The sequence below is a fragment of the Nematolebias whitei genome, chromosome 21 (genome assembly GCF_014905685.2).
Source record: "Nematolebias whitei isolate Nwh7 chromosome 21, NemWhi1, whole genome shotgun sequence".
NCBI classification, from domain to species: domain Eukaryota; kingdom Metazoa; phylum Chordata; class Actinopteri; order Cyprinodontiformes; family Rivulidae; genus Nematolebias; species Nematolebias whitei.
Window position 1 is genome coordinate 28,678,827 of NC_056518.1, and position 15,813 is coordinate 28,694,639.

The following is a 15,813-nucleotide window of genomic DNA, read 5'->3' on the forward strand; positions in this document are numbered from 1 at the left end:
TTCTGTGGGAGGAAACTGGAGTACCCGGAGAAAACCCACACACGCACGGAGAGAACATGCAAACTCCACCCAGAAAGACCACTGTCCCTAAACCGGGGTTTGATTGGTAGCACGATGGCTCAGTGGTTAGCACTGTTGACTCACAGCCAGAAGGCCCTGCGTCCAATCCCCGGTTGGACCCAGGGCCTTTCTGTATGTTTGTTCTTCTCGTGCTTGCATGATTTCTCTCCAGGTACTCCAGTTTCATCCCACAGACCAAAAACATGCATGTTAGATGTCCTCCAGGCCTCCCTTGCAAAAGGGATCTGTGATCTCAATGGGATTTACCTGGTTAATAAAAGTTAATGAAATAAAATAAACCAGGGTAACCTGCTCGCTGAGCGCCATCGTGCTGCACGACAATATATACAATTTATTGTTAGGATAAAGAAATAACCAACCATAATGAGGTGATTTGGCAAGTTTGGGGGCAACCAAAAAAATATACAATACAACTTTATTTATAAAGCACTTTAAAACAAGACAGTTGGCCAAACTATCAATCAACTAACAATGAACATTATTTTACTTACTGGAAACACAATATGTAATTTATGTTTTAAAAAATAATAATAAATCCTTAGTTCACTGTTGTCACATTTCCTGCATTGTTTTAATTCCATAATTTAAATAGTTTTTATTTATGAGCCTAACACTGAAACAAACGTTCCTTTTTTAGTTCAGCTCGTTCATTACTTAAATTACGTTCCTTTAAGTTGTAGGAAATTTATATAAAATCATGTCTTGTCGTCTTGTAGATAACAACTCCTGAATATAAAAGTATTTTTTTACAAAATGTGACCCTAGACGTCTTTTAATCTTGTTAAAACAGCAGTTTTTCAGCGTTTCTTTCCTCCCATATATGGCGGACATGTTAGTGGCGTCACGTCCTGTTGGGGCGGTGCTGCTCCTTTAAGTAGCTGCGCTACCGCGTGAAAGCCGATGAAGAAGAAGAAAAAAAACAGACGAAGAAGAAGAAAGAAAACGAAGAAGAAGAAATAAGGGAAAAATTCGCATCGGAGCGAGGAAAGAAACATATTTTACTGAATAAATGTTGTCAAGATGAGTTCGGGTGAGCAGCGTTTTTTGTTTTTATTTGGTTATTTATTTTTAAATAAAGAAACTGCGACGAATTCGATTCTGTTTTGGACCTTAATGGTACGGCTTTAATTATTAACATCATCCGAACAAAAATGTAAAAGGATGGATATAAACAAACATTTACCTGTTTAACTGGAACCGTGAAGAAACTAATGATCTATATGGGTTTGTTTGTGTAAAATTAAAAATATATATTTAAATTGATTATGATCGTTTATGTTATATGTACTATTATTAGAGGCATCCTAATTTTTTTTTAAGGTTTAATTTTTTGAAAATCAACTCGTAGATTTTGCTTCCTATAAAAATATAAAACAATGCAGTTTGGAAATAACTTCTGTAATGTTGTTGGTTTGCTAATTAATTATGCTTCAGGTATGAATATTTAAGGTGATTTAAACATGCCAGATCTGCTTTTTACTCATAAACAACATAAATTAACCTGCAGGGAGATATACAGAGTGTAATATATAAAATATAAATATAAAATCAAGTGGTCACATCACATGACCATTCATGTACCACAGAATGTCTTTACACATGTCACTGTCATCCACTGTTGGTGGCAAAAAAAAATAAACATGGCTCCCACTCCCAGTCAAGCAATTGGGAGAATAACAGAAGATTGTTATATTAAATTGAAGGATTAAAGAGTAAGTAAGCCACAGACCTTTAAATCTGACCAGAAATCAGATTTTCTGATAATTATTTTAACCTTTCTCTGTCGAGGGTAAAAACACAGTCATTGATTCAACTCGGTGGTTTTAACAGACGTCTCAGATGACGTCATGTGAAAGCAGTTGTACAATGTTTTTTTTGTTTTTTACTGATGTTCACTTGCAGTTTTTGTTTACTGGTATCTTTCAGCTGTGGCCATGAGTTTAACATGTCCCGGCCTGTACTGTGGTCGCATTATGGTGAACGGATCGATGGAGGAAGAGTGTGGCGTGAGTACCAAACACCTTTACCTACACGCCTCACTGCACAGAACAGTCGAGTGAAGCATCTGACCAATGAGAAGCCAACAGAGCCGACGGGTCGGTGTCGAACAGCATCAGTTCAGATAGAAAGATACATACTTTATTAATTACCAATAGGTAATTCAACCTGCTTGTTAAAACTCCAAGACTTTGAGCCACTTGAAGAAGAGTAAGATCGTGTCTGAGGCTTGGATTTTACTTGACAAATGCTTGACATCGTTTCGTTTGACTGATCCAGATTTTGATGATAAAATATTTCTATGAAGGTAGTTCAGGGAGTTTTTTTTTTTTTCATTTGTGACTAAATTTAATATAAGCATAAGTTAAAAAAAAAAAGAAAGAAACACATTGTCTATGTTCAAAATATTCCCCTATTCACACGCTCACTAGATTATTGTCACGACTATATAGGTGATACGGGACAGCTTGGGGTTTCGAAAACTACTTGACTGCATCAGTACTTCATATTAATGTGCTGAGCATCCACAGTCAGGTTTCACATAAATAAACATTAGCAAGATAACGTTGGAATACACTCCTGACATCCTTTAGCTGGTTTTGGCTAAGAAAATGTGCTTAACATCATTTGTCTTCAGAACACTGATATAAAACTTATTTAAACTTATCTGTTACACTACTTTGTTGTATTTTATAATTGTACATGATTCCAGGCTGTAGAGCAACATTTTAAAGTTGTATTATGTTGTAAAAACGAGCCATGTGACATCTTTACGGCTGAAATGCGGCTCACGTTTACATCATATCTTTGTCAAGTTTTATGTTAAGACTTAAAGGTTCATCAAAAATTATAAAGTCAAACATAAAAATTGTTCTCCTGAGCGATATCAAGTGGTCAATGACTTTACACCAGTTTGTTCCAGATATTGAATGCAAGTCAGAAATTAGGGTAGGCACTCGATGTAAACTTCTTTTTTCAGCTTTTCCCTCTTCAGGGGGTCTCTACATCGCGTCATCCTCCATCTCACTCTGTCCTCTGCATCCTCTGTCCTCACTCCAAATACCTCCATGTCCTCTCTAACTGCATCCATAAATCTCCTCTCTGTCTTTGTTCCTGGCAGCTGCATTTCTAACATCCTTCTACCAATATACCCACTGTTCCTCCTCTGGACATGTTCAAACCATTTCAGTCTGGTCTCTCTAACTTTTATCTCCCAGTTGTTCAGCCTGTGCTGCACCTCTGATGATCTCATTCCTAATCTTATTCATCCTTGTCACTCCTAAGGAGAACTTCAACATCTTCGTTTCTGCTACTTCCAGTTCTTTCTCCTGTCTTTTTGTCCATGTCTCTGTCTCCAGATCTTACAACATAGCTGATCTCACCACTCTTGTAAACTTAACCTTTATTGACACCCTTTTCTCACAAATCACTCCTGAAACTTTTCTCCATCCTGCCTGGACTCTCTTCTTCACCTCTTTACCACACACCCCATTTTCCTGGACAGCTGACCCCAAGTACTTGAAGTCCTGCACCTTTGTGACCTCTGCTCCTTGTAGCCTCACTGTTCCACCTCCTCCCTCTCATTCACAGACTACAAATCATGTTTATCTGCATACTTTACTCAGCATATTACAATTATCAGACTTCTCCATCCCAAATGGCTCTTATGCGGACGACACTGTTATTGACCTATTTTTGTGTCTGTAAGTAAACGAATACATGATAGTTGGCATCTGGTCACAAATTTTTAATTTAAGGACACATTAACCATCAATATGAGTGGAAAAAAATCCTTTCTATTTTTTATTAATTTTTAATCAGACTCCATGACACTGCACTGACTGCCTTTGAAATTAAAAGGTCAGTAGTGTAAGATCAAACCTTTAAATCTTTGTCAGCTGACTGTGATTAAAGCTGAAGTTATGAGTCCACAGTTTGGACAACACCGACCGGATGTGAACGTTAGAACCGGTCGTCTCTGACTGACAAAACAAACCCTGAAAAGCTTCAGATAAGCATCGGGTGAAGCAGACGGGAAGTTGTCGCTCGCCGCTGCGGCGCCTCGTTGAACTTGAATAAAAACGACCTCCTCAGCGTTTTCATTTTCCACATGTGGAGGAGCTGGAGGGTTTCACAGCAGAGTCAACAACCACCTGGCCCGCTTCAGCTCATCACTTTTCAATTCTGGTTAACTTTATTTATAAAGCACCAAATTTACAACATAAATCTGTGTCGATAAGTCGGAAAGTGGTGACCGATTTAAAGAAAAAAAGAAGAAATATGATAAAATTTTAACTGCAGTCGTCTCTGGTGTCAGGTTTGTCCTCGAGGAGAGCGGGCCAACATCCAGAAGGTTTGTGAGCGCTGCACCGAGTCGCCCGAGCTGTACGACTGGCTCTACCTGGGCTTCATGGCCATGCTGCCGCTGGTTCTGCACTGGTTCTTCATCGAGTGGTACTCTGGGAAGAAGAGGTGAGGCTCACAAACAGGTTCTGTTTCAGTCAGGAACTCGTTCAGACTACCACTCATCTGTCTGAACAGAATCCTGCAGAATCGGGTCGATGAAGAGATTCTTTTTGGGGGGGTTTATGTGAGACTTTGTTTTTTTTTTCTGATTCTTCCGGGTCAGAAAGACTGCATTCAGTTGGCTAAGTTCAGGTCCGGTTTCAGGGTGTGTTTGAGTCTAGTTTTTCCAGTTTTTTCCTGGGTTCAGAACTTCAGTTGCAGTTTTTGTGAGGTTCAGCTCCAGTTAACGTCAAGTTCAGGTCCAGGATTGTTCTGGGTTCTGGTCCAGTTAATTTGTTCCTTCAGTTTCAGGTTTTGTTTAATTCAGATCCGGCGTCTGGCTGTTTTCAGGTCTAGTTCCTGTAAAGTTTAGGTCCAGGTCCTGGTCTGGTTCTGCTGTCATGTCACCCCACCATACATGCTGGTGGAGAGCGACTGACGCTTGACGGTTCTGAAGGAGTTTTTTTGCTGAAGAACCCTGGATCTGGTTCCAGCTCGTTGGTTTGTGTGTCTCTCTCTCTGGAGGTTCTGATCCGTCAGTTTGGACGTTTTCTTGGATCTTCTTTGTGTTGAAGCTGAACCCAGTCAGGTTCTGGTAGATCAGAGCTGCAGGTGGTCTGCTGACAGACAGGACAGGACAGCTCAGTCCGACCCGTTTGTCTCATTCTGAAGGATTCCTTCAGACATAAAACCAACTGAGTGTGTTTTTAAGATGAATTTGTCCAGTCGGTTCTGGAAACTTCCTCTGTGCATTTGCAGCTCCAGCGCGCTGCTGCAGCACGTCACCGCCATGTTGGAGTGCAGCGTGTCGGCCGTGGTCACTCTGCTGCTCACGGACCCGATGTGGAAACTCAGCATCCGGTCCTGTCGGGTCAAGGAGCTGTCCGACTGGTACACCATGCTGTACAACCCGAGCCCGGACTACATCAACACGCTGCACTGCACACAGGAGGCCGTGTACCCGCTGTGAGTACACACTAAACACACACAACTACATCCTGCTTCGGTACGATGTGAAGCAACTGAAGCAGCACAGGGATTGAAAGTCATCAAACCTTTCAGAGGAGGTAGTCACAGAACGGAGTGTGTAAAATGGTGGGTGGAGCCTACAGTGCTCACTGTAGGTTTTCTTATCTTAATCCAACTGGGAGTTGTGCTGTCGTGTTGTCTGTCAGCTACACCATCGTGTTGATCTACTACGCCTTCTGCCTGGTGTTGATGATGATGTTCCGGCCCCTGCTGGTGAAGAGGATCGCGTGCGGCCTTGGGAAATCGGACCGCTTCAGGAGCATCTACGCCGCTCTCTACTTCTTCCCCATCGTCACCGTGCTGCAGGCCGTCGGTGGCGGCCTTCTTTGTGAGTCTGCGCTTCACCGTCAAACAAGAACAACACGTGTGCTTTCTAACACGTGCGCTCTGTTTGTTTCAGACTACGCCTTCCCCTACATCATACTGGTCCTGTCACTCATCACTCTGGCCGTCTACATGTCTGCCTCGGAGATTCAGGTAAACGCACACCTGAGCGTGTTGGAAAGGATCAGCTGGGAGGTCTGTCAAAATGTCAAATCAGTTCTTTAAAATGAATCGTTCAAGAGTCCCGCCCACAAAACTAAGCTAACCGCTGATTGGTCAGGTTGCAGCGTCATGTGACACTTGATAAATTTAATTATTATTAAAGTTTATAGTTTGTCTTTAAAATTCCGAAGAGTAAATTCTGAGTCAGCATCCACGCAGTTTTTGTTTCTTTTGTTTCATATTTCAAATGTTTGAACGTCGAAATGTTCGGTCCGTTCAGGAGATGGGTGCTGGGATTTTTGTAACTTATTCTTTTCAAAATATTTATCTTTATTTACAAATATTTTTCCTATAGAAATACATTGTTTCTTACATTCCTTTAAGCACTATTCTCTTATATGTCTGCTTCAGCTGCTGGTTGTGCTTTTAGTTACCATTCTGCTATTTTTAGACAACCTTTTACTTTTTAGCTTCTAGCTAGCATTTTTATACTTCTAGCAACCAGACTGCTTTTAGTCTTAAGGTAGCCTTTTGCAGTTTTTAGTAATTTGTTTCTGCCTTTAGTTTCTGTAAATTTACAATTTGTAGCTGGTATTTAAAAATATTGATCTTTCCTTTTGTTATTTTTGTTACTGTTGCTCTTGTATCAGCACAAGCTGCTTTTAGCTAGAATTTTCCTTGTTTAGCTTTTAGCTAGCATTTTGCTACTTTTTGGTAACTAGCATTTTGCTGCTTTTAGCTAATATTATGCTGCCTTTATTTTTTAGCTAACATTTAGCTACTTGTACCTTTCGCTGCTTTGTTTCTAGCTACTGCTTTGCTACTTATAGCTAGCTTTTTGCTACTTGCAGCTAACATTTTGTTTTTATTTAGCGTTCTGCATCGTTTAGTTTTTAGCTGTTTTGCTCCTGTTAAGTAACATTTAGTTACTCGTAGATTTCATTAAACTTCAGCCCTGAACATTTGTTTGTTTGTTTCTGAACCCAACTATAATCACGTCCTTCGGCTCGTTCTCCTCTTCCTCTCAGTCCTTTAAGACTCTGGTGGTGAAGAAGAAGCGCCTGGTGGTTCTGCTCAGCCATTGGCTGCTTCACGGCTACGGCATCATCTCCATCTCCCTGCTGGACAAGCTGGAGCTGTCGCTGCCGCTGCTCGCTCTGGTACCGGGACCGACCCTGTTCTACATCGCCACGGCCAAGTTCACCAAGCCGAGCCGCATCCTGTCCGAGGGCGGCAGCGGGCACTGAGCGCCACGGGCCGAGGAGGAAGAGGAGCGGATCTTCACCGTCCATCTGCCAGTTTGACTCATTTAATGTTTTCAACACATATGGAAGCGTGATGGTTCCATCCTGGTTCCTTGAGCGTGTATTTTAGCTGTTTTACTGGTTCTGTTCAACCTGCTGTCGAGGTTTGCTGCTACTCTTCCGTTTGTAAATATGGTTGTTTGTTGATAACGTGTTCATTGGCTACAAATAAACGCTTCACATCTCAAAAGTAAAGCCATTTTTTTTGCTTGTGTGTCTGCGTTTGACGTGCCGTTCAAGATGGCCACCACAGCCAAGTCTCCAAACAAAACAGCTGCAGCTCAGCCAACTTTGTGAATGCAGAGCTAAATTTCAGCATGGTAGTAGCCGAGTGGCATCCAGCACACGAGGAGCTAGATTTTTGAATATTTGATGTGCAAGGTGGGTGACCATTTCATTTGATTCAAATCATTTTCTTTGCTGTTTTCAAAGCAACAAACTTTAATTCTTGATTAATTTTTAGTTTTTAATTGAAACTTTTCCCCACTTGTGTCTTTCAGATCAGTTTTACTTTATAAATGACCTCAGCTTTTCTCTCAACACGACTGAATAAATTCAACTCTTTGACATGATTTGCAGTTTATTGTCAAACATTAAAAAAAAAACCACTCATGATTCAGAACTCTTTGGATCGAGGCGGTTCGATGAAGTGAAAACGGAGCTGCAGCTCTGAAAGAGGCGGATTTGAGAATTTTAAGATATGTTTCTGAAACACTGAATCTTTTCATTTATGAATAATCAAAGAGAAAAACCTGTTGATGGAGCTTCGTGAGTCTAAGGATGAGGTTTGGGTCGGTATTTGTTCTCCAGCAGAACATCTTGGATCATTTCCATACCAGGCCCAAATGTTGGCGTTTTAGACTTCAGTCTTTGGAGTTCTGACAGAAACGACTGAATCTGCACAGTCGCTGCGAGAAAAAAAAAAAATCTAATCACGATGATCAGATTTTTAAAGTGCGGCAGCAGATGTGTAAAGTATAAGTGCTGTCGCTGACCTGGTCCGATGTCGTTAAAACTGTAAATAAATACTGTAGGTGTCCGATTTTTATAGATTAGTGGAAAAATACTTCTGCTCAGGTTTAAACTGAAACATTTTGGCATAAATTCAAACCGAAATTGAGCTGAACTTATTTTTATAAACTGAAAAAAGCTACTGGACTTTTATTCTGTAGTTGGAGACATTTCGCTTCACATCCAAGGAGCTTTAGTTCGAAACGGTGTGGAGTCCAGTTGTTAAACTGGAACGGACGCTCCTTCTCTGCAGATTAATTTCACCCCCTCCCTCCAGAGGGTCATCAGGGCTCGCAAACCAGTCGTCTGCAAGTGTTGCCATGCAGGTAACCAAAACATCTCGCTTGTAAACCGGGCAAACAAAGACCCAATGACCCTCAGGAGGGAGGAGAGATTAATCTGATGTGCATTCAGCTGCAGGAGCAGAGCACCTCATGCACTTTAGATCCTGATCACCAACAAGAACTTTGTGGGAAAATCAAGTTCCATCAGACTATCTTTAAAAAGAACTGAAAGGTTTTCATCAAACGAGCCCTCAGCGCCACAGCTGGACCACCCTGAGCGGAAACATCTGCCACAAAGTTCAAAGCCACAGCAGATTAAAAACCAGGATTAGCATAAAAACAGGTGAGCGGTACAGAATCCGGCAGGTCCGCTCACTGACTATCACTTCTGGATATAAATGATGATGATGCACAGAGTTCCCACCAGTCCCAGAGCCTGGAACCCCAGGAACCAGAGCAGCAGCCAGAAGATGAGGATCACCACAGGTTCCACTGTTCTGTCTCCAAAGTACATCTGGCTGAAGCCCAAACCGATCAGACACTTGTTGATCATCCCAAACAGAGTCCCCATCCGCTCGCAGTCGTCCAGCTCCGGCTCTGTGACGGCCTCATGGTCGACCTGCTGGTCGTCGGTGGGGGGTCGTGGTCGGATCCGGTTGGCATCACCGGGGTGTAGCGGTTGGGTCCAATTGGCATCAACCTGTGAAGACAAACGTGAGATCAAAGTTTTCTGATTCATGTAAACAATCAGAGTTAAAGGAACATCTGAGGGAGAGATCCAGTTATTTGACCCCAAATCGATCACTTTTCAAACCTCGGCCGTGTCAATCAAATGTCAAGTAGGAACTCTTCTGTGTGGTTTGGACTCCGTCAGAGCTGTCCTGTCTCTGGTGCAGTCGTGAAGGAGGGTTTGGGACCCTCAGAGTCCAGTCTGCTTTATGCGCATGGTTCTGCGGCGTCTTCAGGCCATGACCTTCATGCACTGTGGCGGTTTGCAGCCGAGTGTGAAGCGGCTGGAATGAGAGCTCCTAGGAAATGGATCAAGTGGGGGAGAAGTGTTTTCCTCATGTGGAGGAGTTCAGGTATCTGAGTGATGGTAGGATGGAGTGGGAGATGGATCAGGACCTAATGAAGGACTTGCTTCAGTCAGTTGTAGACAGAGTTGAGTGAGTCTAAAAGGTAAAGCTCTGGATTTACTGGTCCGTCTACGTTCCAACCCTCACCAGACCTCAGGGCTGAACATGAACTCGCAGGAGGGTTTATAAATCCTCTCTGGTCTGAGAACACCAGGAGGACCTGGACAGTGTTAATGAGGAAAGGAAGGTCTGGGTTTGTCTCCTGGACCTGTTGCCTCCTCGACCCGACTACGAAAAAGTGGTAGAAGATGGAGAAACGGCAACAATGCTCATCTAAAGATGATTGTTTTGTATTTTTTGTGTGCGTACAAGTTCTTCTAGGGGTTGGAACCGTTTTTTACATTTTATTTATATTATGCAATTATTGTTATTTTGTTAAATAAAAAATACAAATTGATCTCAACCCTCCTGCTGCTCTTGTGTCTAAATGACCTACAAGACCTCACTTTTAAAACGGAGCTCTCGTGGGTCATTTTAGACTTTTTACCTGCTGCCCTGTTTTCATTTTAAAATGTCACCATTAGTCAGAGTTTCTTTCTCGTTCGCACCACATGTGGTACATGTGGTGGGATGAGATTATGTACACAGGGTCCCAGTTACATCCAACATAGAATCTTGTAGTTATGACTTTACATTCTAAGTCTTTATTTTGAGATAAATCTAAAAAAAAAAAAATATGACTTGGAATGTATTTTTTCTTCAAAATGGCAAAAACTGGATTTCAACTGGACAATGAAGTTCAGAAAGTTCCCATTAGGACAAATATTTAAATAAATAATACTTAATGGGAGTTAATAACAAAAAAAGTAAAAACTGTGAACCCTAATTAAACAGACTGATCCACAGGTTATTAATTAAACAGAGGGATCCAGTTTATTGATTAGAAACCAGGTGCGTCTACAGAAACAGGCTGCACTTGTTCTCAGCAGAAATACCAGGAAATGCCCTGGCTGCGTCCCATTCAGCCCAGCTCCAGCTGCTGTTCATGTTGGATTACAAGCTCAGTTTACTGAAACACTAAATGGAACTCAGCCATCAAGATAGGACAAAACTTCCTGGTTTTCCTTCCTCACTGATTCACCTGCAGATAAAAACTACCACTCTGCGTTCAAGTTTCTTTGTCAGTCGCATCACATGTGCTACATGAAGTGGAACGAAATTGTGTACTCAAGGTCACAGTTACACCCAAAAATAGCAAAAATATAAAAAAAAATACTGTGTAAGGATCAATATATACACTATGCGCTAAACGAAAGCTAAAACAGCGTGACCTGTACCTGATAATAATCACATTACTACTGATTTATCGGGATTGATTTTGATGCCGAAAAGAACTCAGAATATTGAAGGTTCCTTATCTTAATTGGTTCCGTTCTAGTGGGATCCGGACCCCCCCCCCACTTTAAACTTAAAACTTAAATTAGCAAAAATTTTGACGGAGTTCGGTAGATGCGTTACAGCTCAATTTTCAGCCGAACAAGCTCCAAATGCCAAAAAATTATGAATATTTTCGCCTATTCTGTTTCCGCTCTCACAGCAGAACTGCTCGGTGGTTCTGATCCGACCTGATGCCCTTAATAAGACCTTAATAAGTTAGCTGCTTCGTGACTGAGCAAATTGTTTACCCGGACTGCGTGTCGTTCTCCGTGAGCATTAAGGTACCGTCTCCTCTGGCTGTCCAGCGGCAGGTCTTCCGCCGAGTGTCCGTCTGCAGGCGGCGGTCCAGCAGACATGTTCCGGCTGATTCTCCGGTACCAACTTGCAAAAACTCCCAAGCGAAGTAACGGGAGGGGCAGCTCTGGTAGACGAACGTTACTACACAGATTTATCGGAAAAGTCAACGGCGTGCCCCCTGCTGGTTGGGAGTGTCATTACAGCTGGGTTTTATTCCGCCCCCTGCTGGCTGGGAGCGTCATTACAGCTGGGTTTTATTCCGCCCCCTGCTGGCTGGGAGCGTCATTACAGCTGGGTTTTATTCCGCCCCCTGCTGGCTGGGAGCGTCATTACAGCAGCTGTTTAATCGCACTTCTTACTGGTTGGAAGGGTCATTACAACTTCTTTTCTCTTCTTCATAAATATCCTCAAAAAATTGCAGATGATACTGCTATTGGTTTTGCCCAGTTACTCCTGAAATTATAACTACTTTATTTTTGTACTGGTTGAATATAAATATGTTCCTAAACAGTCATGTTTTTTAAATAAATTGCTACAGGTATGAAAAGCTCACCAAAAGAAGCAACAAGCTATCTCTAAGTAGCAGAATGTACTTTGTAATCTAATAAGGCAAAAACAAGTTCAAGTCAACTTTATTGTTTTTTCCACCATATGTGGTACATGAGGTAGAATGAAATTATGTACACAGGGTCCCAGTTATACCCATAAACATCAAAATATAAAGTATAAAAAGAAACAGTAAATAAAGATATACACTCAGATATAAGCTAAACAAAGGCCAAACAGTACCATAAGATCTAAGATATGGCATAACAAGAGCAGCCCAAACATGAGTCTGTCGTGAGCAGATGGGTATGAATAAATACAGCAGCATGAGATCAGCAGCATGGATAATCAGCAGCACAGCTAAGTCAGATATCACCAATTAAAGTGAAAATTAAATTAAACAGAGCCAGTAGCTGAAGCAGATGTTAAAGTGAACAATGTTTTTAAAGGAAGTGACATTATCTCAATGCATTTCAGCAGGAAAACATTTGTAAATACACTTAAAAGTGTAAAAGTTACTAAAACCACATGTCAGAGTGCATATCTCCTAAATGAGCCGAGTCAAGACTCCTGATCAAGCAGCAGGACAGATGGGGGGGGGTCAGGATCTCCTCAGGGGCCACTGCAGGTTCAGGTGGGACCTGATGTTGTGATTCGTCACTCTGTCAGCGAGGTGAAGGATTACAATCCAGCCTTTGAGTGCTGTAATCCCAGCTAATCTGGGATTCGGTTTCACTCTGCTGCACGGACAGAGCTGAGGACCGTGGAGGACTGGGAGCATGAAGACCCGGAGGACGTGTTTGAGATCTGTCTGAGAAGAGATGCTGCTGCTGGTTCTCCTCCAGGTCCTGCAGCCCGCTGTGACGGGTCAGACCTGCCCCTCTCTCTGTGTCTGCAGCCGTGGGACGACAGAGCTCAGGTGGAGTGATTTTAACTTTTATCATTTATTCCTGCTTTTCAGTCACTTTTTAAACTAAATTATTAATTATCCGTTTCCTTAGGAGCTGCACATGCATATCAACTAAAAGAAAAGCATTTAAATGTTGATTATTTCAGTGTTTTTAACAAACAGGTTTCTGGTAAAAATAAGCCTAACGAGTATAAACAAGTGAATAACAAAATGTTTGATGTCTTAATTGAAGCATATAGGCCCAGTTTGTTGCTGAATTTGGAAAAAAAATCTAATTAAACCTAAATTATATAAGGAGTAATGAACAAAACCAGATGTTCACACCTCCATCCTGCCTCCAGATGCAGCTACAGCGTTAGTTATAACCAAATTCAACATCTGCAACCTGATTCAAGATGGCCACCACAACTAATCAGCATTAGCACACTCACAAACGTCTGTAGCTCAGTCTCGGTTTAAAAACATGGAGCTAAACTCTGTGGAGTCATTTAACCCAATAACTTTGTAATGATGAGCTTTATTGTATGAATGCTGAGTCAGCTATAGCGCAATAAATAAAAAGCTGAGTCAGTGTTGTTTCTGTGTTATTTGTGCAGGTTTTATAATATATAAGTCCTATTACTTCAGTTCGTTTATTTATTAACCTTTATTTAACCAGGCAAATCGCACTGATCTGTTTTGCAAGGGAGGCTTGGACCTGAAGGCAGCCTAACATGCATGTTTCTGGTTCATTCAGGAGATGGGTGCTGCAACTTTTGCTTATTGTAATTTATTTATTTGTTTATTATTTATTAAAAATATTTAACTTTAATTTAAACTATTTCACTCATGGAAACACAGGGAGGTCTCTTCTGTTTCTCAAAAACGTTCAGTTTTCTGCAACAGATACTGGCTATGGTTTTGCCTCCTATTTTAGCTTATGACTAACCTTTTCATACTTTTAGCTTTTAGCCAACCTTTTGATACTTTTGGCTTAAAGCTAGCCTTTTGATGCTTTGAACTTTTAGCTATTCCTTTGATGCCTTTTTGCTTCAGGCTATCCTTCAGCTTTTTTTAGCTTCCAGCCAGCCTTTTGCTACTTCATCTATCTGGGCTTTTGATCATTTTAGCCACTTGCTAGCCTTGTTTAGCTTCAATAAAGCATTTTCCTACTTTTAACTTTTAGCCATTCTTTTGATGCCTTTTTGCTTCTATCCTTCAGCTTATTTTAGCTTCCAACCAGACTTTTGCTACTTTTAGCATCTATCTGGCCTTCTGATCATTTTGTACACTAGCTAGCCTTTTTTAGCTTTTGGCTAGCTTTTTGCTACTTTTAGCTTCTAACCAGCCTTTGATCATTTTAACATTAAGCTCTCATCTTGATACTTTTATTTTTTTAGCATCCAGATAACCTTTTGATGCTTTTTTTAAAAAAGTTTTTAGCTATCATTTTTATACTATTAGCTTCTAGCTCATCTTTGATACTTATTTGTTTTTTCTTTTGTTGCTTTCAGTTTCTCACTAGACTTTGGATACTTTTAGTTTCTTTTGAACCCTTTGATGCTTTTTGCTTCTAGCTGGCTTTTTGCTACTTTTAGTTTTTAGCCAAACTTTCAAGCCAGTTTTCAGTACTTTTAGCTACCCTTTTTGCTGTCCAGGTATGGATGCTGCTGAATGTCAAATGTGTTCAGCTGAAGGAAAATCCAGTAAAACAACAAAATGTATTAGTTTTGTGTGATTTACTATTTATTTTACTCACTTTAATTTAGGTAAAGCCTCGTGGGTCATTTTGACCCTAGGGCAGCAGCAGGGTTCATTAAGTGATCAAATACAAGTGGAGACCCGGGACTTTCATCCTTCACACAAGCAGGTGCAGGTTTGACTGACGTGATTCTTTTGGGTCACCTGCATCGCGTTTGGGTTTACTGCAGGTCGGTTCGGTGCAGTGACGCTGGGATGTCAGCACTTCCTGTTAATATTCCACCGGACACCGTCAAGCTGCGCCTGGAGAAGACCTTGATCTCCAGAGTGCCCCGGGCAGCCTTCTACAACCTGTCAGAGCTGTGGTTCTTATGGCTGACCTACAACTCCATCACCTCTGTCCACCCCAGCAGCTTCGTCAACCTGAAGGCCCTGCGGGAGCTGCATCTGGACGGGAACCTGCTGACCACCTTTCCCTGGGAGGGGCTCCGGGATATGCCCCGCCTCCAAACATTGGGGCTCAATAACAACCGCCTATCCAGCCTTCCAGCACATGCCGCCCTCTTCCTGCCCAACATCACCTACCTGGACCTGTCCAGCAACAGGTGGGACAAACAGGTAACATGACGCTTTCAGCAGGTAAGATACTTATGATTAACACAACTGCCCTCTCCTCAGGCTGACCATTCTACCAGCTGAGCTCCTGGATCTGTGGTTCCCACTTCCAGAACTACAGGAGGGCCCAGTTCAAAGGAAAATCCTGGGTCAGTACGATGTGAAGTGAGACAAAAAATTATCTGATAAAAAACTAAATAACAACAGCAATACATAAACATCCCAGTACTTATGAGGTAAATACTTATTATTATAAGGAGTAACATACAGGGAACTCAGTAAGTACCCTGTATGTTTCTCAGTAAATACCCTGTATGTATTTCAGTATGTACCCTGTATGCTATTCAGTAAGTAGCCCCCTGTTGAAATATTAAATATCTGATGAAGTACTTCACAAATTTTAATGAAAATCTCATAAAGTATTTTGGGGATAAACGTACAATTGATTACCTTTTGAAACCAATCTCATTCAAGATGGCTGCCACAAACAATCATAGAAAATACCAAATAACACATGAATCATCCAAAAAAGTTCAATCTGGTCCTCTGGACAT

The 15,813-nt window shown here is 41.5% G+C and overlaps 3 protein-coding genes across 3 annotated transcripts in view; 2 read left to right on the plus strand and 1 right to left on the minus strand.

Annotated features, from left to right (window-relative positions):
• Positions 1 to 950: 950 nt before the first annotated feature.
• On the plus strand, positions 951 to 7,583 carry LOC119427901 (jnk1/mapk8 associated membrane protein). Its single transcript, XM_037695562.1, has 7 exons — positions 951 to 1,111; positions 2,008 to 2,087; positions 4,397 to 4,551; positions 5,344 to 5,550; positions 5,760 to 5,941; positions 6,014 to 6,090; positions 7,128 to 7,583. The coding sequence occupies exons 1-7, from the start codon at positions 1,102 to 1,104 to the stop codon at positions 7,344 to 7,346; spliced, it is 930 nt and encodes a 309-aa protein (XP_037551490.1). The 5' UTR covers positions 951 to 1,101; the 3' UTR covers positions 7,347 to 7,583.
• A 1,497-nt stretch (positions 7,584 to 9,080) lies between these two features.
• Positions 9,081 to 11,647, minus strand: fam241a (family with sequence similarity 241 member A). The gene is made up of 2 exons (XM_037694858.1): positions 11,460 to 11,647; positions 9,081 to 9,398 (listed from the first exon to the last, which is right to left on the minus strand). Exons 1-2 carry the CDS (start codon positions 11,565 to 11,567, stop codon positions 9,081 to 9,083), a joined length of 426 nt encoding a protein of 141 aa, XP_037550786.1. The 5' UTR covers positions 11,568 to 11,647.
• Positions 11,648 to 14,899: 3,252 nt separating this feature from the next.
• Positions 14,900 to 15,813, plus strand: part of lrit3b (leucine-rich repeat, immunoglobulin-like and transmembrane domains 3b) — a 3,062-nt gene continuing 2,148 nt past the window's right edge. The window contains exons 1-2 of the mRNA XM_037694791.1: positions 14,900 to 15,249; positions 15,323 to 15,408. Of these exons, the coding sequence (XP_037550719.1) occupies positions 14,900 to 15,249; positions 15,323 to 15,408 (436 nt within the window). The remainder of the gene's footprint in view (positions 15,250 to 15,322; positions 15,409 to 15,813) is intronic.

Bases quoted from the DNA above. Each gene is read 5' to 3' on its own strand.
- LOC119427901 (XM_037695562.1), top strand. The intron at 4,552-5,343 runs GTGAGGCTCACA...GTGCATTTGCAG, and splicing joins TGGTACTCTGGGAAGAAGAG to CTCCAGCGCGCTGCTGCAGC. The intron at 6,091-7,127 runs GTAAACGCACAC...TCTTCCTCTCAG, and splicing joins TGTCTGCCTCGGAGATTCAG to TCCTTTAAGACTCTGGTGGT.
- fam241a (XM_037694858.1), bottom strand. From the start codon at position 11,567: ATGTCTGCTGGACCGCCGCCTGCAGACGGACACTCGGCGGAAGACCTG. The intron at 9,399-11,459 runs GTAAACAATTTG...TTGTCTTCACAG, and splicing joins GAGAACGACACGCAGTCCGG to GTTGATGCCAATTGGACCCA.